The 24,774-nt window shown below is 47.3% G+C and overlaps 1 protein-coding gene across 1 annotated transcript; it reads right to left on the reverse strand.

Moving 5' to 3' along the window:
• Positions 1 to 22,150, reverse strand: Tent5c (terminal nucleotidyltransferase 5C). Its single transcript, XM_041638266.1, has 2 exons — positions 22,064 to 22,150; positions 1 to 5,263 (listed from the first exon to the last, which is right to left on the reverse strand). The coding sequence occupies exon 2, from the start codon at positions 5,234 to 5,236 to the stop codon at positions 4,061 to 4,063; it is 1,176 nt and encodes a 391-aa protein (XP_041494200.1). The 5' UTR covers positions 5,237 to 5,263; positions 22,064 to 22,150; the 3' UTR covers positions 1 to 4,060.
• Positions 22,151 to 24,774: the final 2,624 nt, after the last annotated feature.

Raw genomic sequence — 24,774 nt, forward strand, 5'->3', positions numbered from 1 at the left:
TTTTTTTTTACACTTTTAAATATATCTTTATTTCTCAAACTCAAAGCTTTATTTCACCAAGTTCTAATACATTTGCACTGATAAGAAATCTCATCTGCATCAAGTAAGAAGATGAGTGACCATTACCAAGGAGGAAGAACTACTAAGGAACACTTTGGGTTTATGCAAATACAGAAACGGATAGCTTCCGGTGTAGTCCAATGGGCATTTTTATTTTCATCCATATTAATTTGGAAATAAATAGATGCTTCGGGAAAATTAAGTGTTCGTGCATACATACACACAAAGGTCAGGTAGCTGGATTCTCTTTTGTAAAGACCACAAATCATGTTAATCAGCTCCTTCCTCTTTAGTGGATGGTCACCTCATCTTCCTGTGCAAGCACACATGAGAATTTGCACCAAATCTCAATAGCCCAGGCAAACTCCAGAACTCTTGTAAGCTTATAAAGTATTTTTTTTAAGTGATAGGTAAACAAGATGAAGGCACTTGAATTCACCAAAAAAAAAAAAAAAAGTAATTTTCTTTCCTCGGAGAGTCCCACAAATAATCCTGAGAGGTCGCCAAGATGTTAAAGAGCCTCTCCTCCACCCTCTAGATTCAATTGGTTAAATTAGACTACATTCCAAAATCGGCTGTGAAATTCTGTCTCAGAATAATGATGTAAATCCAACTTTGAAAATTAGGAAATCTTTCAATTTCTAGAACCACCCCCAAGGGTTTTCCCCAGTGTAGGGTCCATTAGACACTCAGGAAGCAATGCCCTAGAGCCCTCAGGACCGCCTCATGCTTGGATAATGATACTTTAGCCCCGCCTCTAGAAGATAGCATTTGAACTAAGACTAGCAGTGTCCTGACACAGGGCCCCAGCCTAAGAAAAGATCATTAGCAGTGTCCTGAAACAGGGTCCCAGTAAAAGAAAGAGCACTAGAAGAAAGATCAAAGTTGGTTCCGAAAGGCACCATTTCCCAAAGCTAAAGCAGTACTGGGTAAAATCCTAAACCACCATGACGGGGCTAGCGCCAAACCAGCTAGAAGGCAAGTAGACTGTGGGGCTTAGCAAGGCAACTCTTGCTGCAACACCACAAGGCACAGATCCACACAGCTCACTAAAGACACAAGTTCCCAGTTAAGTCAAACAGGAGGGGGAGAACACTGGAAAGTCAAAAGAAAAAAAAAAAGTCAAGAACCAAGACAAACATTTTCCCTACTCAACTCCACTCCTCACCAGATCCCAGGTGTAGGCCATGCCTCCCCCCCTTCCACAAGCAGTCACCGGGAATGTGATTTAGAGGCGTTAGGAATCAGAGTCTCAGCTCAGCAATGCAATGACTGATCAGGGAACAGCATCTTCTTGCCAGGGTAAGGAAGAGAGTGAGCCTAGAGCTCAAGGCCAAGAACCAAGTGCGTGCGTGCACTCAATGGCAAAGGCACTGTCTTCATCCCAGCTGTCACTGACTCTGAAGAGAAGACTGGGAGAACGGACTCAGAGCGTGCACCTGCCCTTCAGTGCCCTCTGCCAAGGCCAAGTCTCACATTACCCAACACACACACACACACACACACACACACACACAGAGGAACCGCTGGAGTCACTACAAGTAAGGGTGTCTGTCTGGTACGTATATGAGCAGCACAGTCTCTGAAATACAGGGTTCCCTGGCCTGTTTCTGGTCTGGCAGAAGGTTCGCAGAGCAGGTAGACATACCTCTAAGTCCAGACATGCACAACCTAGGAGTCATATCTTAAAAACGGAGCTCTGGTCAAAGCAACTTTTTACCATGATGGTTCTAGAACACACATCAATTCTCAAACTACAAAACAGCTGGGCAAGCGAAGAAACTACCAAGAGGGCCATCAGATAGTGGTGGCTTACAATGCCTGTGTCTCTCTCTCCATCCTCAGGGGACTATGGCCAGACTGGAGGGGGAAAAAAAGTGTATGTAAAGCAGAAAGAATTCCAAAAAGACACCGGATGTTTTTCCAGTGCCCCCCCCCACTGGTCCCCGACCTTCTTGGTCAAAGCAATTCTGATTTCTGCCTCTGTTAGCAAGTGCTTCTATTGAGGGCGGCTCCAACCCACTTCAAAAGCTCTGATTAAACCAACCTATTTCTGCGCAAGCATCTTCTCATTTCACTACAATGGCAGCATCCTAAGGTCATGGATGACCGATGATTTTCAAAGCTAGGTTGGCTTTTCATTACCTTCCAAAGCGGAAGCAGCTCGGGTCCCCTCACAGAACTCAAAGCCAGGAAATTCACAAATAACGAAGATTCACAGGGCAGTAGAAACTAGTTATACTAAGTGGCTTCTGGAGGCCAGTGAAGATGCACCTCAATCAACTCTTAAGGGGAGCAATATAGCACATTCCAGAAGAAACTTGAAAACACAGCACTAGAAAAGGGCCAGCCACTTCATTTGTACTAAACCTTTTTGCAAGAAGATAACTAGGTTGTTTAAAGCAGATATAAAGCAAGCGCCCAGATCTTTGGATTTTTTTTTTTTTTTATGGTTGCCGGAAGTCAAAACTGAGCTCATGGATCTTATGGAATGACTTTAGAAATCAAGCTTGCTGGCAATACCAAATGTTTTTCCCACTGGTGTCCTAATGCCATGCCTTCTAAACTATCCCATAGAAAGTTCCAAAGGGCGAAATCTCTCCCCTGAACCTACTAGGTAAGGTGACAGTCACCTCGATCTCTCCCCGTGGCCTGCTGGCTTTGGACCAGCAAGTAACACTGTTTTCCTTCTAAAGTGCAGAACATAAACATAATGCCTAAATCTACAGAGTTAAGAAGGGTCATTCGTCGCTTTCTTGACTCCTCCCCAAACACAGCAGAGTGATATCAAAGCGCCTTGGTAGCTAGAACACATAAGGCCAGATGACACTAAAGCCCTACTTCCCTGCAACTTGGAGAGAGGAAGTGAAATTCAAGAGTGGGCCCACTGTCACTCTTTTCTCCGGAAATTCCCGAATTATCCTGCTGTGAAAAATATATAGGGAATGAAATCGCTATTTTTAAAGGGATTGGAGAAGAAGGGGCCAATGTACTCCAGCAAAACAGCTGTCATGCTGGGAATGATGTCCAAAAAAATTGGGCTTCCAGTTAAACCACAGGAAGAACCTCATGTCAGATACAACAGTGACTCTAAACACAACACAGCCCTTACTCTCAGAAAGATCAAACAAGAGTCGGTCATCAGAGAGCCAATAAAGGGGGAAAAAACATATCATTCAATAAGAACTCCTCATAGAAAAAAACAAAAACAAAACATTTGTGTTTCCTATTGACAACCGCCACCCGCCACCACCACAATTCTACTAACATTATGTTCCACATTTTATTTTGTTTTCAAGTTACATTTCAAGAAAAGGTCATTTTTTTTTCTCTCCACAATATCTCAAAACTCCTTGATATAGCCCAGCATCTACCATAAACCACTTCCAACCAGATCTCAAGTCTTCAGCTATTGGCTTTGCTTTATTGATGAATGAAATTCTCAGCTCTGCGGACAGGGACTAGACAGACACACTCAGTCCCGTGAATGAAAACTCAGTCACAAAGAGCACCCTGGTGGTTTTTTTTTATCAGTTTGGGGGCCGACTACAACCGACACAATAGGAGACTATTGGCACAGCTTGCGGGGTAGCGGCTGAGAATCCTAAAGGAGAGCCTGCAGAGGACTGTAGGCTTAGCCAAGAAGAGCGCCTCGAATACTTCTCAGATGCCACCCGACTCTCCCCACCTCAGAGACTGCGCAGAGTTCAAATCCCATGTGCTAATGTCTGGGAAGGGACACGTTAGTGACTATCTTAGAAAGATGGAGAGAGGTCACACTTCCTATTGCATCTTCCAGAGTGGCACTGTGATACGGGTCCTTTTAGGGTTGGCTCAGGATAGTCTGAGGACCTAGTCCAATGGGTTCACAAAGAAAAGCAGAGTCAGAGCTGAGCTCCCCTTTAAAAGCCAAACACCTACATCTATAGGAGGAGGCTCTCCTACCTGAGAGCCCCTGCCCTAAATGGGTTCCCACTACGGAAACCCGCAGGTCTTAAGGTTAGTTACAGGGCAGCCATGTAGGATAAGGCTGGCTGTAAGTAACTGGAGGATGGGCAATGTAATAGTTGTTGAAGTTGCCGTCGCTGACGTAAGGAGCCGGCTGGTAGTAACAGGTGACATTGGTGGCGCTGGGGATGATGTTTTGTTCTGCCAGCACTCGCAAGGCCAGGAGAGAGATGAGGTTCAGGGTCTGCCTACGTTCGTGCCCCATGAGGCACACGGTGCTTTCATTCACAACCCTGCGAAGAATCATGAGGTAGTCGTACTTGCTTCTCTCTTCTTCGGCGAAGTGGTTTTGAAGGTAGGTCTCCAGCTTCCTCTGCTGTTCCAGGATGTCCGGGAAGTCGATGAAAAACCTGGAGCACATGTAACGCTCGAGAGTCTTGATTTCCTCCTGGTCCGCAGGCCTGAAGTCCCGCACCAGGAGGTTGCTGTACTTAAGAAGACCCCCGCCTCGGATTTCCTCAGGGTTCTTGGTGGCAATCAGCCGGTTCTGGAGATGGTCAAAGGCTTCCTCAAAGTCCCCGTACACACTCTCCCCGATCACGGTGGGGTGGAAATGCTCAGAGATGGGATTATTGGAGCAGTCATAGAAAAAGAGCAAAGAGTCTAGGATGATCTGAAAGGAGTCCACGCTGAACTCAAACTGGCGCCGGATGGAGTCAACAAACTTGAGCTCCACGTTCCTGCCATTCTTGTTGGAGAGGGAAATCAGGCTCCAGCGGTCTGCGTCTGTGCAAACCTTCACCAGCTTCTGCACATAGGCCTCCTTCAGGGTGACCGGGCTGATTTTGAGCTTGTTCACGCCCTCCGGCAGAAAGTTCAGAAGGGAACACAAGACCACATCTCTCACCAGCTGAAATTCTGCCTCTGTGGGAAGAGCCACGTGAAAGATGAGATCCAGATCTTTGCAACCCAGGCCGTTGTCTTTGACCAAAACGTGACCAGCTGCAGAGCCATTCAGTCGGACATCCTGAACCTTGATGCCTGCCTCCTCCAGCCGACTGCGGACAGTCTGGACGATGTCCTTAAGGGTGATCTCCAAGGTTGGAAAGTTGCCTCGTCCATGGATGGGCACGACCTCAGTCAGGACCTCGTGCAGCCGGCTAACCTGATCCCAGTTGAGCACGCTGAGGGACTCACAGTCCCTGGTACTGCTGCCCTCCTCTGCCATCTTAGGGGATGTTCTGGCCAGGGGGAGCTGAAAAGGGGCAAGAGACAGAGTTAGGATTCACATGGGCAAGGCAAAGCCAGCGGAGGAGATCAAAGGTACCAAATGATCACCTTCCTGTAAAATAGCCATCTACAATGCCTGTTAATCAGCATGGCAGTGAACACCAAACACATTAAGCACCACGAATGCGTAAGCTTCATTCTGCAGCAGGGTGGATGAGAGCGTTGCTTTGTTTTGTGTGGGTGGTCTCGCTGTTGGTGATCTGCTTGTCCTATGTGGGGGAGGGGTGGAGAAGGCTGCTTTGTGTGAAGAAAAGTAGACGGACTAACCACGTCACCCAAACAACATTAAAGAGCCTATAACAGTGCAGATAAATAGAACCTGTTATTGTGGGATATTTGTGCACTGTGTGAAGATACACTGCTGTGATTGGTAGTAAAGAGCTGAATGACCAATAGCAAGGCAGGAGGTATAGGTGGGACTTCCTGGCAGAGAGAGATGTAGTAGATGAATCTAGGCATGAGAGTGGCAGGGAACAAGTCAGACACACAAATGGGATAGAGGTAAAATGTAGATCAATAAAAATATGGGATGACTTGAGTTATAAGAGCTATTTAAAAACAAGCCTAAGCTAAAGGCCAAGCTTTCATAATTAATAAGTCTCTATGTTATTTGGAAGCAGGCTAGTGGGATGGAGAAAGACTTGCTACAATATGTGTGTTTTCCTAATTTTCTCTGGTTTCTATAGAAATTACTTCTGCTTTTAGCTCCCTAACTACATTTTAAACCGGTAGATACCTAAAACCTACTACCCAGTGCAATACAAACACACACACACACACACACACACACACACACGCACACGCACACACACCACTGCTCCATTTGTTGCACCACTTCCTTTGCATACATGGGCCTAATCTATCCTACAACAAATACTACATCATCTTGGACAGACCAGAGCTGTTTGTAGGACGACAGCTGTGGTCAACCAGAAGTCAGATCAGCTTTGCAGTTGAGCATCCTTCAGCAAGGATGCAAAGGATGCAAAAAGAGCCTCAAGGCAGGCGAACTTCCAAAGGCCTTCCGCAGAAGCATTCCTTGAAGCTCCTTTAGGGGAATAAAGTTAAAACTGAATCCAAGCCGGGAAAGAAAGCAGTTCTCATACTTCACACGCCAGAACCACAAAGTTTCCCAATAATTGTGTGCATGTGTGCATGTAGCGTGCCAGGGACTGAACCCTGGACCATGAGCATGCCAACAAAGTGCCTACCACTGAGCTACACTTTAGTAACAGGGAAGTAGATCTTATTTTAAAGGATATCAAAATGATGGCCTACCATAAATCCTAATACATAAAAGCAAAACATTGGTATCTCAGAAACCCAAAGAGCTTGTGTCCTCACGTTGACTGGATGTCATCTAGACAGACACAGGTTGAAACAAGAGGTCTTGGTGCAGTCTCCCAATTCCACCATGAATGAAAGGTTTCCCCCTGCAAAGTTCTATGCAGACAAAAATTCACCCGGCCCCAGTTTCATTGTTTGGAAGCTGCCACGTTTTAATGCCCATCAGTGCACTCTCCTTGGGATCGACATAGATTTTGAACCTGCCCTGGTCCAGAGATTTGTGGCTGTAACAGTGCCAGAGTCCCGCTAGTCACAGCCCAAACAGTACCAGGGTCCCACTAGTCATGTGGGAATGAGCTTTTACAGAACCCTAACAGTGCCAGGGTCCCACTAGTCATGTGGGGATGAGCTCTTACAGCACCCTATCACAAAGATCGTTGACAGTATAATACTCCAACCCAAGGTGGTGTGTCATCTACACAACTCTGGTGGAAGGAAGTCAATACAACACACAGACAAAAGACAGACTGTCTCTGTTGGGGCCAAAAGGAAATCCATGAAAGTGATCGTTTACAGAGAGGGGACATAAGATAACAAAGCCATGGTGAGCTGTTGGAACAACAGAGGAAAGGAAAGCAGCGTATGGCTAGAAATGGCAATAATCTGGGGGTGTCAGGAGCCTCTCAGGTCAGCACAGTAACACACAAGTTCACTGTCTGTCAATTAGCTCAGCTGGAAATGGCCAGCCTCCCCAGGATCAAAACAGTCTCTAGTGGGCTCTGGGGTGAGTGTCCCTCCACTTGCTATAGAAGAGCATTTGTCAAGGGGAAGGTGAAAGAGTCTGCAGCTATTTAGACCATCTGAGGGTAGCTCACCCCGGTGATAGACAGCAAGCACAGCCTGCGATGTACACCTAACATCTATTGTGGCTGGCATTTGCCTTCAAGCCAGATTTGGGACAGCTGACTCTCTTCTCTGAGCTCACTATACTTGGTGGTTCTTTTTCTTTCTTTCTTTCTTTTTTTTTTTTCCATGATCAGTATCTATACAGTAGACTTGTGTCTGGACAGACTCAGGAATGGTCTGAGCCTTGTCTGGAGACACAGCTAGAAGCTAGGCCTGCAGTCTGATGAGGTGGGTTTCAGTCAGGCCTGTTGGCTAAGTGGCGTTATGCTGTCTGTCACCTGTTACACTTCCCAAGGCTCACAGGTTTGGCACAGGTCTGATAAGTCCCAATGTGGTCAGCACATGAGATGCAAAGAAAATATTGTAAAAAGGCTCCAAAAAGAACCCTAGTAATGTTACAGCATAGAATAGCTGCAGGAAAGGCCTTTGGTTCAAGCTTTTAAAAAAAAATTAAAAAGGCCAAAAGAAAAGTAACTTATATAGGGCTAAAGTCAGAGCTGTTCTAGAACATGAGAGAAGGCTATCCGGGGACCACAAAGAACCTAGCAGTCACAACTCTCCCCTTTGGGGTAAGAAGTATATGTGTGAAGATTTTCACACAGTTTTAAGTTGGCAGCAAATTTGAAGTTGAAACCACCTATGTTAGACTGGGTATCTGTAAGGGCCACATGAGAGAAAGGGTGGAAACAGCCCGAAATGTTCTGGAAATGGAAAGGAGGTAACCACAGCTGTAAGAGGGGGGAAAGAGCGGTGAAGATAGGAACTGCAATTGGAACTGCACAAATTGTTGGGACAGAATTTTCAAACTATGTAAATCGAATACATATGAAGATTTAGTATGAAGATTTAGTATAAAGAAGGAAGTGTTTCAAAACAGTAAGCAAAATTATGCATGGGGGCTGAGATAGGAGGATTTTAAGTTTCAGACTAGCCTGGGTTAAATAGAGAAATCCCAACTCAAACAATAAACAACCCATAAATAAAAAAAATGGTGCTGAGAAACAAACAAACAAATAAATAAACAAATATCTGGATCCTTCATTTATATATTTTTAAAAGCTGCCAGAAATCTCCTGCTAAAATAAGATCTAGTTGGTCAGGACAGGGACTAAAGACTAAGATCGAGTTCAGTGGTTCTCAACCCTTCCTAATGCTTCACCCTTTAATACAGTCCCTCATGTTGTGCTGACCCCCAACCATAAAAATTATTTTCATTGCTACTTCATAACTGTAATTTTGCAACTGTTATGAATCATGATGTAAATATATCTGTTTTCCGATGGCCTTAGGTGACCCCTGTGAAAGGTGACCCCAGAGGAGTCCTGACCCACAGGTTGAGAACCACTGATCTCGTTGGTTGGGTCAGGTCTAAAAAGAACTTGAGGAGTAACTAAAGAAAACCCAGAATTTCTACACAAATTCACACAGTAGGCAAGCCTTGAAGCCTTCTTAGACCACAGAAAACCAGGCACTAAACCAGGCAGCTTTGGCTACACAAAAATTAAACTATTTACATGGTACAAAACATTCAGAAGGCATACGTAAACAAACATTCATAACTTTAGGCAAAGTATTCATTTCTTTAGTAAGGAAGAAGTCATAAATGCAAGACCCCAAAAGAGAAAGAGGAAGGAGTATAAACAGTGGCTCAGACACAAAATACTCAACCTCACACAGAGGGTGAGCAACCTAAAACCCCAGTGCCTGGTTTTCACCCATGGCGGCAGCTCAGCTCCTGTGTGGGGCAGCAGACGCCTCTGGTGCACCGTCCCTGGGCTCTTTGAAGAGCTAGGTGAGACGCTCAACTTTCAAATTCCACTATCCTTTGATGTGATCCTTCTACTTCTATCCAGTCTCTAAATTTTAGGCTAGTTGCACAGAGACAGGCATTGGTGGACAGTCAGGAGGCTGGGAGGACACATGGCCAACAGCAGAAGGGGGTGAAATGATTTCGTGTGTGTGCACAGCTGTGCACAGACGCCTGCAGTTGTTCAAAAGGAGGGTGCCTGCACCGTGTGTAAGAATGACTCATGAGTGGGAAAGTGGCAAACCTGTGCACACAAAACTTCACGCTTAAACAGGCACACACGCAACTCAGTCTCTGCTGAGCGCCATCTTCAGCTTGGCATGGGAAAGGAGGCATTTTGTACCCTTTGGACTTAGAAGCACTCACTGATAAAAATTAAAAATCTCATGAAGCACATTCTAAGATCTTTATCTTTTGAGAATTCTACTCGGTTGCTCCCCGGTGTCTGATTTCTTCGGTTCCCTTCCCTGCCCTCCTTCTCCTATCTATGCACCAAATCAATCAAGTCCATTTGGAAGCTTTCCCTGCTGGCCTCTGCAGGGGATGCGGGAAGAGGGGGACTGCCTTCTGTCAAGTTTCTACCAAACATACTCTAAAATAAAAAGACATCCATTGTTTGTGTTAAAAGAACAACTCAAAGTAACAGGCCTGTTCAGCTCACACTAGCTACCCAATGTTCTGTATCAAAACACTTTTTCAACCATTTCCCAGGGCAGCTACTTCTCACTTCAGATCTGTCAAAGCTGCCCTTGTTATGCCCTTCCGCCCTTGCTACGCCGTCTTACTGATTATTAGCTAACAGTGGCAAGAACGTTTTTTTAAGGCAGTATGTACATTTTCAGGAACTCAAGAGTCTTATGTTGGCATCTTCCATATGAATTTCTGTGGATATAATTATGAAGAGTGGAGTAAATTCTGAGGGGAAAAATGGGAATCCATAAAAAGCAGACTATGGGACATGGGCTGATGTCACATCCAGAGTATGACCTTTAATTCTCTCAATTTATCGTAACTTAGTTACAACGAAGCTGAGCTGACCCAAATGTACTTATAAATTTACCTATGGAATTCTTAGCTCATAAGAAAAGTAGAAATTCTTAAGATATTTGGCAGTGGGGTGTGGTGTTGGTGGTGCTGGAGAGACTGCTTAGTGGCTGAGCGTGTAGTGTTCTTGCACAGCACTTGGGTCTGGCTATACTAGTACCCATGCTGGGTGACTCACAACCACCTGGAAGTCAAGCTTCAGGGACTCTAACTCCCTCCCTTGCTTTCCCAGGGTATTTGCGCTCACAGGCACAGATCTACACACAGACACATACATACCCACATAATTAAAAATGAACAAATTTCTAAATATATATAAAGATTCTTGTAACTATTATTGAAAACCAGATGATTTCACATATCAAAAGTATATTCCTACATTACTTCAACATTGGTTTTACAAGAATAAACCCAATTTGCAGCCCCGGGTGCTTAGATAACACACTAGGCCTTGGTTCAGCAGTTTCGGTTCTAATTCTGCTTTTAAATCAACACTTATGTAAGCTCCAAATAAAAGAATCACATGAAACAAACATGCTCAGCTCATGAAAGGCCCCGGTTAAAGGCAAATTCTAGTTAGCAGAACTAACACAATAGTGGCTAGGAAACAAATTAACTTGAAGTCCAGTAATTTCAAAACAATGTTGGAGAATCAGATCCATTGTGGTTATACAAAGAGCAACGGTGGGCACACTGATTTGAAAATCCAGGCACTTCTATAAGCCTGGATGGCCAAATGCCTACTCAGTTCACAATATTTGTTTTTAAATACATTTTTATTTTATTTTATATGTACATATTTATTTCATATGTATGGGTGTTTTGTCTGCATGTATGTCTATACACCACCATATATGCAGTATCCAAAAAGACCAGCAACAGGCTCGAACCCCCTGGAACTGGAGCCACAGGTGGTTTTGAGCTTCCCTGTGGGTGTTGGGCCTCAAACCAAGGTCCTCTGGAAAAACAACCAGCGCTCTTAACCACTAAGCCATCTCTCTATCCTCACAATATTTAATCCTTTTGATGGTCTGATTACTGGTGAACAATTGTTTCTCTTAGGGACTCCTGGATTCCCGGGCTGCTTCTTTTTTCAAAGAAGAAACCACACATTGAGAGAAAAGGCCTTGCAGACATGGCAGCAGACATGGAGGAAGGAGATAACCTGTGCCAAAGGGTTAGCCTGAGCTCCCTGAGGTCAGGGCAGATGCTCCGCTTGCTTTGCCTCACTGCCCAGAACAGAGCTATACAAGGGGGATGAGCTGCAATGGAGACTCCATTTGGATCCCTGCTGCATAGCCTACTGAGGTTTCTGGCACAGCCAGGGGAGGCATGAACAGGCTCAGGCCATGCGGAGGAGACAGATGTTTGAGACGGGGACAAGCATGCTAAGGACATTGAGGCCGCTTGCTTTCATAAAAGCCTGGGATTTGATCAACATTGAGGAGTCTTTTGGTGCCTGACATTAGGCATGGAGATGGGCCCCCGGAGTTTTTGCATGTAGAGAGATGGGTCTCTATGAAGCCAAGGAAGGTTTCTCCAGGCCTGCGATATTTAGCATGGAAGTTGTAGACATGACTGCCTAGAAGGCATCAGGGAAACTGAGGCTAGAACTGAAGCTCTCTTACTGGAGCACATCACTCATTCGAGATTTGGGGAAACAGAGCTACATCCTCTTCTGACTACGGTAGGTTTAAGAAAGAAAAGAAGCACCATGATCACCTATCAACATTCTCTTGGTGGCAAAATGCTGCTGGATGCTATCTTTAGAAAATAAAACGTGCACCTCCCGGGTAAATCCTTCAGGCCAGGCTAGCAGCTACCCATGGCAGGAACCAAGCCTGGGCACACACACCTGAGGATTCTAATGTACCTATGGAACCAAGACTCCCCCAGCCTGGGGGAGCGTGACTTCCTACAATATCTCCCACACAAACTCTTCCCCCGCCCCACTCTCCAGGGTACAAGAGAAGATTCTACAGGTAAAGAGGTCGTTTTGTTGCATCTAAAAACACCTGGGCATTTAAGCAGAAGTAAAAACGACTGAGAACAATCTTCACCATGCTGCCTCTTACCTCAGTGAGTCAGGTGAGGGAAACCCCCAGGTCAGGTTATTTCTCATTCACCATACAGCACAGGGTCAGCATGAGTAAAAGCGAAGGAATTAGCAGGCAGAATTAGCGGCTGGGATCACTTCCCGTCTAACCCCTCACAAGCCAAACTTCCTGCATCCCTAGTTTAAACAGTATGGCTCATAAAGAGAGCAAGAACCCATCCCTGGAGCCCTGGCCCTAATTTTTGGAAATGTTGACTCCTCCCTCAGGCTTAAGGGGCCTTGGTGGGCAGGAGGTTGGGGGACGCCAGGGAACACACAGATCACACGCCCACAAGTGCACTAGATAAGTACTCCTTACTGCTGCTCAGACAAACATTTCCAAAACACAGATTCACTGGTTCCAAGCAAAATAATAATAATAAAAATAAAACAAAAACGCAAGCTGCAGCTGATCCTGACCAACTGTGGCTCCTCACCCTCACACCATCTTCTGTTAGAGTGGGTCACCCTTTACTGTCCACTTTTGTGCAGGCTTTAGAACCAAAGGACTCCAAAGTAGCTTAGAGGTGACTTCCAGAGAGACACCGAAAATCACCCATGGGCCACCATGACTGGGAAGTCCCACTTCACAAAATGCAACTGCTGCACGCTTATTATTTCAAAACAAACCTCCTCTGGTTCTTCCCACATCCTTTTCCCACCGGGTAACTTCTACCCACTCTCCAGAAGCCCCATCCAGGCTAGTACTGACAAAGACGGGGTCCTCTGGAGGAGCTTTGCATGCTAGCAGCCACCACAGCTGTGGCCAGAGGACAGGAAGTGCATCTGCATGTTCAGTCCGGAAATTTCTGCCACATCCCAGGTAGGCAGCAAGAGAGTGATGTCAGGATTTTAACTGCATCTGATCACCCGGGTTCTACAGAAGCAGTGATGAGAGCCCAATGGCTCAGCAGGAAGGGCCACTTGCTGCCAAGCCTGCTGACCTAGGGCCGGCGCGGTGAAGAGGAGGCCTAACTCGCACAAGCTGCCCGCTGTCATCCACCTGTGTGCTGTACACTAAACAAATCCTCATGCATCCTTGAAAATCTTGTAAAGGAGATGCCGCTTCCCCTCATTTCAGGGGGGTACACTGGGGAACCAAGAGGACATGCACACTGTAAACTGTCAGAGGACACCCTGCCGGTACGTGGCAGAAATGTGACTAATGGGGTTTCTTATTCCTTGCAGGGGGGTCGCTGAGGTGTATTATAGGGCGGGGAAACACTTTTAAGAACTAGCTGCTCTGGTAGCCATGGGAAGGAGGTAGCACTATGCCGAAGAAACAGGAGAGAATGCAGGAAGATTGTTTTGGTCAGATGGTGGCAGAGGATTCTGGCCACCAGAGTGAGGCAAGACCAGATGGCAGGCACTAAAAGACTGGGTGACACGCAGAACTGAAGTATCTAACGCTCCCCCATCGTCATGATGACTTTGGGGGTGTATCCACCTTGACTGGAGCTACCAGAATTGGAACAGTAAGCATAAGCAAGCTAACAGTTAATGCTTCAGAGATGAAGGCCTAAGATCCCAACTTGGAAGGTGTTCCAGGAAGCTGGGGGTTGGAGAGGGGTGTGTGTGCTCATGTCAGAGACAGTAGGTTCAGAGGAACAGCGAAGCCAGAAATGGAAGGAGCCGGTCAAGAGGATGGTCTGGCAACACTGAGAGGAAACAGAAATGACGGATGGGCTTTGCCAGCAGTGGGTACTGCTCACAGAACAAACAACCATTAGGTTGTACTCTGGTTACTGGGAGATCAGAAGTGTTGATTCATGATAAAGCAACAGAACCAAAGAGATCTTCTCTACAGATGAGAAGCACATAGGGTCACCAGACACCCCCCGCAAGGGCTAGCCTCAGACATAATTGAAAAGAGAAGCAACCTCGGATAGATCACAAGGGACCAACCTCAGACAAGCCATCTGTCACTTCCAATGCACCCATACTGTTTGACTTAAGATTCTTTTACCTGAGAGAATAGAGCCAGAACTTGTGGTGTGTGTGTGTGTGTGTGTGTGTGTGTGTACATGTGCATGTGTGTGTGTGCATATATGTGTATGTATATGTATGCATATATGTATGTGTGGTGTGTATGTATATATATATTGTGTGTGTATGTATATGTAGGTGTGTGTGTGCACACACATGCATTTAAGAAACTAAGAATTTATGCCTGCTATGTTGAGTGCTCTTCTGATGAAATATATCCAAGCTTGAGCCAAGTATTTTGATTGACCATGGACATCTACGGCCAGCGGTTGAAAAGTGAAGACCAAGACCAGGGTGGAAGTGAAGTTGGTCTTCTAAAGCACTTTCTCCCCCAGCCCCCGCCCTTGGCCTTCTAAAGCCCTGTCCTCCCTCCTCCCTCTTTGACCTTCTAAAGTACTGTCCCCCCTCCCTCCTTTACCTTCTAAAAGGCTGTCCCCCCTTCCTCCCTCCTTGGCCTTCTAAAGCCCTGTCCTCCCTCCTCCCTCTTTGACCGTCTAAAGTACTGTCCTCCCTCCCTCCCTGGCCTTCTAAGGTGCTGTCCCCTCCTCCCTCCTTGGATTCCTGGGTTTATAAAGGCCAGAAGTTATCTAGGGCCTAGGGCGGCATTTGGAAAAGCCCTTCATTTGTTGGCTTCCAGTCCCTCACCATGGCCTGAAGGGAGGAGTCACATACTGGAGACTCCTTTACAGCCTCACATGTTAAGAAATTACATCCAACTGTGCCTTTAAACCCAGCAGTCAGGATGCACATGCAGGCGGGTTTCAGTGAGTTCCAGGACAGCCAGGGCTACACAGGGAAACCCTGTCTGGAAAAACCAAAGAAAAGAAAATCAGAGGCACTTGTGTGTTTGGAGTATACAGAATAATCTAGATGAGTTAGCCCAAAAGCAACAGGATCAGATAGAGTAATGTTCTTCTTCTTCTTCTTTTTTTTTTTTTTTAGGACAATAATGTGTATTCTACACCAACTTTCTCTCAAGATGCCACTGAGATACAGTTACTCTCCACTGTCAGCTTGATGGGTTCAGAATCATCTGTGATCCACAATTCTGGGTATGTTTGGGAGAACCTTTCCAGGGAGGTTTACCAGAGGTGCAGCATCTCCTCACAGGTTGGGTCTGGGGCTGAATGAAGATAAGACACCAAACTGAGAACCAGTGTTCATCTCCGCTTTCTGACTGAGACAAACTGTAACCAGCGCCTTGCTCTCCCGTTATTGTGCCCCCCCCCCCCCCGCCACAACCATCATAGCTTAAATCTGTGGGCCAAAATCAATCCTTCCTCCTTAGGTGGCTCAGGTCAGGGATTTTACACACCCACACATAATTAGTACAGTCCTGTTTACAATCAACCCACCCAAAGCCCATAATCCATTGTACCTCAGCTCACAAGAGTAGCTGTCACTGGTCAGAAAACGGTGCCCCAAGAAAACACTTCTGAGTCAGTGTGACACTGGACTTCACAGGTGGCTTTTTCTCCCTTGCTGTTCTAACACATTTTCTATTTTCTCAGAGTTATCAGTAGCCAGTTTGTCTACCAAAGGCAAAAGGCTTAGTCAGATTCCCACGGCAGAGGCCCGAGGCATAGGATGGGGCTGCCTTGCTCAGCACCAAGCTTCTAGAGTCTGGGGGAAACCTTCAGATTCTTGCTACCCTAGGGATGTCAACACCCAGTGGTTATCAGTAACTGGGCCCTGTCCAGACACTACCTGTACAAGACTCCAAACAGAAAGCTACTTCCCACCTTTCAAAATAGGATGCCTAAGCATGTGTGGGCAGAGAGATAATGTTGGAAGAAGTCATGGTGGGGCCAGCACAGAACAGAATCAAAACACGGAGGCAGATACTCCAAGAGGCATGACTGGGAAGGGCAAATGCTCAAGAGAATGCCCTGAAGTCACTGCAAATGTAACGTCAGAGCACAGACATTGTCAGTGGACAGCTACCACCACCATCCAGCCCTCCAGCTTGGAGCCCTCAGAGTCATCAGCCATCCAAAACAAAGACTTTTGTCAGTTGAAAGTGGCTACAACTCCTGGCTTAGTCACTAGCAGCAGCCCTGGGTCTTATCAGGAACGGGGCCAGGAACGCTTAGCTCTCAAATACACACTTATCAGGGTAAGACAGGTATACACACCCCATCCACAGATGTCTGAATGTGAGCTAGCCTCAGTCTTTATGCCGACGAGAACTTCACATGCTTCCCCCCCCCCGTCGGATTAAGGCTATTAAAACATGCAGGTGGCGGACCTCCGGGTCGTAGGCACTATCCAGAACAGGCAGAGAGAAACAAGCTCAAGTTAAACACGTTGTGGAGTATGCATTATGGGAAGAAACCAAACCACAGCATAGCGCTCACTTCTGTGCCAAATTTCTAAGAGCTGGTGCCCGACCAGCATAGAGCCCAGCGAGCCAGGTCACCAGCATGATGGCCCTCAGACTGTCCCTAGAGATCTCCCAGACATCTCTGCCTTGAACGCTCACCCCTCTTGCATGTGTGCTCAACTTTTTGATCGTTGCTAGGTTTTCATTAACGATACACTGTTGGCACATTTTACCTGCTGGTAAAACTCATCCCCAGTCGCCTGCCAATCTAAGGTTTCATTTGCACTTCTTCCAGCTGTTCGCTAAGAAAAACTATTAAAACACGAGCAGCGGAGGGGGACTCAAACAGCCTGGGTGCTGGTGTCAAGCCTGCCCCGCGGGATGAATGTTGACCCTGGAAGAATTGCCGCTCATCTGTTCAGATACCCAAGTCCCTGCTGGGTTGTAAGCACCCCCCTAGACCTCTGTGGTCAGAAGGCAGAAGACAAGAGACCCCTGCCCACAGAGCTGTACACACTCTTCAGTGACTTTGGTTGCCTCACTATTGCTTCTCGCACACATAGAATCAGGATAGGAGGAAAATGTTTTTGCACATGGTCTAGCCCTGCACTGCCCAATACAGCAGAGTAGCCACAAGCCATGCAGCTCTTGAGGACTTTAAAGGTAGAATGTCCAAACAGAAGTGAATAGGGTATACAAAATGCACAACAGACTTCAGGGACTTGATACTAAGGAAGGATATAAAATATCTCTTTTACTTGTTTTCGTACTGATGACTTGACATACTGAGTTAAATAGATAAGTAGGTCTATTGTCTGAATGACTTTTTCCAGGCTTTGCTCCCATATGTCTATGGGGCAGCAATGACTGTCTGCTGTGCATGAAGATGAAGACATGAAATCCTGGCGTAGAAAAGGGACAGTCTGCAGGCTCAGTGCCCAGGTGTCGCCCCAGTGAAAGGCAGCCCACAAGGCAAGGAAGTCAGCATAAAGTCTGGAAGGGAACATAGCAGCAGCAGAGCTGAATCCTAGATTCACCGCAGAGCAAACATCCCTGTGTCTTGGCCCTACTCATCCTTCTCTAGTCCCATATTCCAGGAGATAGCGCTATAGCCTCAGGCAGCTGAAGAGTCCTGATGCCCAGCTCTAACCAAGACAAGCAGAGGCAAGGATCGTCATAGAGCATGGAGGGGCATAGCCAGGCCAGGTAGAAGATACCTGTGAGGCCAAGTCTGGAGAGAAGTTAAGGAGACGGGATGAGATAAGGGGATTGTTTATGATTCCTGGATAATTTTCTTCCACTCATCTTTTTTTTAAAAAAAAAAATAGAGAACAGATATGGAGACAAGGGGGGGAGAGACTTCATTTTTTTAAAAAAAGCCCTTTAGTTCTATATTAAATTTTTGGAAACAAGAAAATACGGAAAAGAAAACCATAACATATTGGAGCAGACAGATGTGGGATAAGATGGCCCTCAAATGAGAAAAGATCTGTTGAGCCTGCAGAGGCCCCAAAGACATATTCAAACAAAGTTGGGGGGGGGGGGAGAGATGGGTTGTATTCAATTTTCCTCCCAAATATCTAAGTCTGTATTTTGCAAGGCAAGGTAGGGACGACCTACTCATGGAACAGCACAGAAAGCATCTGGAATAGCATCTTAGAGGCCTGCAGAGAGACCTCGGGGATGGGCAGGTCCTGGGAACCTACTCGCACTCAGGACTGAGCAGTGGTCAGAGACAGGGAGGGACGCTGTTCCCCTCATCCAGTTCCTGTCTACAGTCCCTAAACCAGGTCAGTGATGACAGTGGGAAACAAAAAGAAAAAAAAAAAAAAAAGAACGAGTCAGCAGAGCCAGCAGCTGAGTGAACACGGAGAGAAAGGCTGAGTGCGCGAGCTGGGGTTGGGAGAAGCGCGCGACTGGGAGGGCGGGAGGGTGAAAGAGCTCAGGGGGTGGGGCTAGAGGCTGGCCGGGCTCAGGAGTTTCAGCTGTTGGTCAGTTTGCACTCCCTGCTACTCAGCTCCAAACCTACACTGCTAAGGCGACCCTGGAAAGACCGCCCAGAAACCGTCCAGCCTTTTAGACCCGCACTTCTGATGCAAAAAGCCCCATCCGGTACCTTGATCCAGGAGGAGAACGCCCACTTCAGGCGGGCTTCCTTCTCTGAGAGAACAGCAGGCAGCCCACAGCTGAAGGTCCATGCATACATACACTCTCGAAGCAGGGATGAGGACTCTGCAGTGACTACAAATCCCACTTTTCTGGGGTCCATGTGCAAGGAGGGGTTGAGACAGTCAAGAGAAAAGCAAGTTCTTCAAGCACATCAAGGCAGCCCGCTGCTCCCTTCCAAAGCTCTTCCACAGGCCTTTAGCATACCATTCCCTGGGCCTCCCCAGCACCTGGCACCAAACGCCACCTAGAAAGCACTTTCTGACTCAACCACCTAAGTCATCCAAGAAATAAACACCTCACAATTTAATGACCCACAGCTCTGAAACCATAAAGCATCCTTACACACGGAGTTGCTTCGTGTCAGTAATTACTTCTTCATATTAAGTTTTTTTTTGTTGTTGTTCCAAAAAGTTCTGCAAACACTTCAAGAACAAGCTACAGGGGCCAGCTGTGCAGAATACTAATTTGAAACAGTTCATAAGATCCCCTTACAAAGTCGGGTTGTGTGAAGATGCTTTTAATATCCATTTAAATTCCAAATAAAAGCTTCCTTCCAAGGAATACATCCAATTGAAAGGTTAAAAAAAGTGGGAGAAACCTTGGGTCCAAGAGATTAAGAGATAAGCTCAGGCAGCTTTAAACTCCTGAGAAGTTCTTTAAATATGGAGAAGCTGGCATCATCAAAGTACAGCCTCATGGGCTACAGTCAACACACCAAAATGGGGGAGGGCATCTTTCCATATTTTCCTGTTTCTTCAATAATGACAGTGAGCAACAGGCCACTCTTAGGCCAGAAAACACCACACACACACACACACACACACACACACACACAGAGAGAGAGAGAGAGAGAGAGAGAGAGAGAGAGAGAGAGAGAGAGAGAGAGGTGTTCAGGAAGGAGATAAGAAACCCCCAAACACCAGCTTAACTCTTACAACACACCTCGGGCTTCTACAGCTTTTCTTAGTAAAACAGGCAAAAAAAAAAAAAAAAGTCTACCCTGGGCTGCCCTTCCTTCTGACTGACTCCAGGATGGCAGAGCCAGAAAGAAAGATAAAGACAAAAGTACCACTTAGTGGATGAAGCTGGAAAGCAAGCAAGGAAATATTCAATGCAGTTTTCCAATCTGTAACAGCTGAGCCTAGCTAAGGGCCCACTTGTAAATCATCTTCATTGCTGAGCTGTTGCTGGGATGTCTAGTGGGTAGTGCAAGGCAAGGAAAATCTGCCTGGCCTTGAACCCTGGGAGATGCAGGCTATGTGTGTGCCTGACTGGGAGATGGGGTGGAGGTTAGGGGAGGCTGCATGTCAAGCTGAAGGCTTGGTAACTTACACTGGCAGAAGAGCTGAGGAGTGAACCCTTGGCATCCTCACTCACTCTGACCAACGGGCCAAGAGCCAAGCCCTTCCCTCCAGAGTTCACAAACTGAATCTCTAGACACAAGGTAGGTATTATGGGAGGAAACTCACGCTGAAAAGTGTGGCTGTTTGCTCTAGGAGTGCACAGGAAAGTTACTCACAGAAGTCGGGACCTTTCTCACGGAGCACCCCACCCCCACAATTTGAATGAGTAAGGGACAACCTGTGCAGATACAGGGATAATTACGCCAAACATCAAAATATTCCTTCTAACATCTCCTAACTCACATCTGTGAATTCCAAAACCAAGGTGTCCCTTCGGAGACAAGGTTTCAGCTACCTGATCTCCATCCCATCTCAGCAAACAAGAATAGCAAAGGACAGAACCACTGTTGATACAGATGCGGCAGGGAGGGGAAGGTCGAGCTTCTTTAATCCCTACTCCACACCCTTCAACTGCGGGGTAAAATGTGGGGAGGGGGGGGACACACCTCTTGTGACTTCCAGCAGGGTAGAATTCTTGGTAAGGTCCACTACCACCCTTTTGGCTGCCTGGCAAGCTTTCTGGCTCACTGGCTGGCTTGCCAAGCAAATTACACTGGAAGTTGTTGTAGCCAGCAATGGCTACCCTCACCCTCCTTCCCTGGGTAGAGGGGGCAGCTGGAAGTCTAATTTAGGAGGATCTAACCATCTTAACTTTACTTCCAGAATACCAAACTCGTCACAATTCTACGGTTTACATATATAGTTGTTCTTAACAAATCTGTTAATCTATTAAGTCTTTCGTTGTAAGCACTTTATCCTCAAATTGAGGGGGAAGGGGCTTAAGACGAGGAATTAGTCACGGCCCTGCAGAAGGGTTTCTGCACATTTAAATGGGGAGAAGGGAGAAAAGGGGCCGAGACCACCCAGGTCTGACAGGTGGAAGTTCTGCATTCTGGAAACACCAAATAGGCATTTTCTCACTAGCTCTCCTTGACTTGGAGATCGCCCGCCTGCCCGCTCGCCAACAGTCAGAACTTAGGGGTAAGGGCTACCAGCTGGCACTGCAGGTTACTCAACTCCTTCTAATGTCCTTCCTACCCTCTTAGGGGACCGCGACGCTACAGGACAGCCGCGCCTCTAAGTCACCACCAGCACCGCTATCAGAGTCAACTAACTCTACATGGCTTTCAGCCCACGCGGTAGGCAACTTTCGATCCCCAAAGGGGAGGAACCAGGTTCCCCAGTCACCGTATTCTCGAGAAGTTTTTCGAGAGACGCGCAGCTTTTTGGCCACGCGCGACGTCCACAGTCCCAGAAGAGAGAAGGATCTCGGCCGCCATCCTGGGCACCGAGCCTAGGAAGCTGCCCTCCCCGTCGCCTGCCAGGCTCTAGTCCCAGACCGCTGCGTCTCCATCTACGCCGCTGAAACCGCGGGGTTCAAAATCGCCCCGGTTCCGGCCTTGGGGTGCGCGCCACAGGGACACAGCGCAGAGCAGGAGGACCTACTGGCAGGGGCAGGGAAAGAGCAGGAGGCGACCACCACTCACTCTCCTTTCGCCTGGCCAGCGGGAGCTCGGCCAAGTTTGCCAAACCCCAGCCGCAGTCTCCGAAAAGTTTGCGCTCCTTCATGGAGGTGGCCTGAGCCAGGGACGCTGGTGCCACGCGGGTCCCGACACCTGCCGGTATCTCCGCTCCATCTCCAAGGCATCCCGCCAGGTTATGCTGGGACGGACCCGGGAGCGTGAGTGCGTGACTCTCCGCCGGACCGCAGCAGCATCCTGAGGAGGAGGGGAGCATGGACTCACCTGGGCACTGGAAGAGGAGGCGACACAAGCAGGTGTTTGGCGTGGGCAGCCCCCAGCAGGAGCGGCGCGGTGACTACGGCGCCCAGACAGCTGCCGCGAGTGAGCGGTCCCGCCGCCGCCCCCTCCGATCTTAACCGGCCTGACCACTCCCCCGCGGCTCCCCGCCCCTGCCCCCGCCCCGCGGCCGGCCTCCCGGAGGAGCCAGGGCGGGGCGCGCTGGCCGCGGCCCCGCGGGATCCTTGCGCCCGGCGCTAACGGCGGGGGCCCGGCGAACGCCGCCCTCTGATTGGCTCCCCGGGTCAATGGTTGCCGAGAGACAAGTAAACCTCCGGGGGCGCGAAGGGGCGGGGTGGCCCGGAGGCAGCGTTGCGCAGGCGCAATAGAGAGGAGCTGTGTCGCCACCAACTTAGGAGTTGAGGGGATACTTTTCCCTCTGTCTGCTACTCTCCTCTCCTGTGATTGCTTTCCCTTGCCCCGACTGTTCTCACCTCCTCCCCTGGCGGGTGCGTTTTCTTTCTGAGTTTTTGGCGCTCTTGGAACCAGTGCCTCCTTGGTTGCGGGAGTCTGGAGTGGAACCCCACGCCTGTCTCGCGCGGTGTTTGTGAAGTCGGAAAACTCTTAGATGGGCCCTGGAAATCTTTCTTAGTCCTCGAGCAAATTGGCTAGAGGTGAGATCGTGGTCCTGAGGAAAAGGAAGCAGCTGATTCTCTGGCCCCGGGACCACCTGTGGTGCAGTTAGTGGACCGGGGAACCGATCGCAAAAGCCGAAAGCCCCGCAGCTTGGCTGTTTTCAGAATGTCACAGGGTTTTGTGGGCTGTTATTACTTGCCGGCGAGGGACCCCGGGACACTGCCCTTAAATCCCCTGCACGTGGTTGATGGCTCTGCTTCAGAATTAAGGTTAAAGAGTGAGAATCTCCCGCACCACCTAACTGTCTGGAAGGCCTTGAGAGGAGCTGTTTTTGTTTTGGTTTGGTTTTGGGTTTTTGAGACGCTGTCTCCTGAACCCAGACAGACCTCTAGGTAGCCTTGACTGACCTTTAGTGGATTGTTCCTCCAGTGTTCACCTCCCGGTGGCTGGGATTACACACCCAGCCTTGCTGACTGGCTTAACCTAGCCTCCCTAAACCTCTATTTTCCATCTGCAGGATGGGAGTAAAGATGGGATAATATTAGGAAAATAGTTATTAATCGTGCACTACTTGAAATAAAGTGCATGCCAGATGCTATGTAAGCCAGAAAGCAGTCATTAATAAACACTTGTTGAGCTTCGTTTGCTCCTCTACTGGCTACATGGGGGTCAAGACGGCTTCCTGAACCAGTGGTCTCCTCTGCTCTCTCAGCACCCTTGCCTAGCGTGAGTGCCCTGCAGCGCCTGCTGGGCTATGAAGAGTTCCCAAGTACAGGCTTTCTCTAGTGGGGGAGTGGAATCCCAAGAAACTGTACCAGTATAAGACACCAGCATGAGAACTTACAGAGATTGGTTGTCCCTGTTCTTGAACACACATTCAGGGCGTATGGTCAGTTTTGTTGTTGATGGCGTGAGCCCTGTCAGGTCTCACAGTGTCTATTATTATGTGCAGAATGACGGGCGTGTATACTCACAGAACTGTCACCCAGAACAATCCAGCTTAGCTATGACCCCTGCCACTCAGTATCTCACAGGGCTACCCACATTAAGGTCTCAGTCTTCATCTATCAGTTGTACTGGTATTTGAACTAGATGTGAAATAGAGGGTGAGGATTTTTCTATGAGATTTCTCTGTTGTATGTAATGGCGACTCATTCTTCCCAACTGCATATTCATTAGATAACCAACAATTCATGTACTCAATTTCCTGTTTGGTAGACATTGCGGTTGCTTCAGGTTTTTCGTGGTCCACAGTTGCCGGAGACATTCTTCTATGTGTAGATGGAGCATTCATTCTTGTCAAACACATGCTGGGGATCGGAACTTCTGATTTACAGAGTTTACACATGTTAAGCTTTACAGATATTTAATATATTTATTAATGAGTAATAAAAATAGCGACCAAAGGAAAAAAATTTTAAATTGAAACCATGAAACAAAAATGGATACATTTTTAAAGCTAAAGAGGCCATCTCTGCTCCCACCAGTGCTGTAAGGTTCTTGGAAGTTCCACACTTACCAGTTTGCTATCACGGTGTTTAAAATGTTTTAACCACATTTTATTGTTGAAGGGAGATGTGCACTCCACAGTGGGTGTGTGGAAGTCATAGGGTAACTTCTGGGATTGGTTCTCTCCTTCCACCGCGTGGAATCTGGGGGTAATGTCAGGTCATCGTGAGACTTAGCCACAAGCAGCTTTACCCTCTAAACCAGCTCCCTGGCCCAAGTGTTTTGTTTTTTTTTTTTTAAATTAAAGACGGGGCCATGTAGTTCATTGTAATCAAACATTATTTCTCTGGCGATCAATGTTCTGAGCAACTTTCAGATGCTTATCATCCATTATGATGGCCTTTGAAGGAAGAATCCATTCATTCTGTTGCCTGTCGGAACTCTACAGATTCTTTACATATTCTTGATAGAAGTCCTCTGGTATGTCTGTTCCAAATACCTTCTCTCAACCTGGGGCTGACTTACAGTTTAAAGTTAATGTTATTTTCCCATTAAAAGAATTTCTTAATTTTTAACCAGCCCAATTTATCAATCTTATCTTTAATGCTCAGAGTTTTATGTCCTGCGTAAGG

This window comes from Microtus oregoni, unplaced genomic scaffold (genome assembly GCF_018167655.1).
Source record: "Microtus oregoni isolate MIOR12 unplaced genomic scaffold, Mior012 000054F_ref0000373, whole genome shotgun sequence".
Classification (NCBI taxonomy): domain Eukaryota; kingdom Metazoa; phylum Chordata; class Mammalia; order Rodentia; family Cricetidae; genus Microtus; species Microtus oregoni.

Bases quoted from the DNA above. Each gene is read 5' to 3' on its own strand.
- Tent5c (XM_041638266.1), bottom strand. From the start codon at position 5,236: ATGGCAGAGGAGGGCAGCAGTACCAGGGACTGTGAGTCCCTCAGCGTG.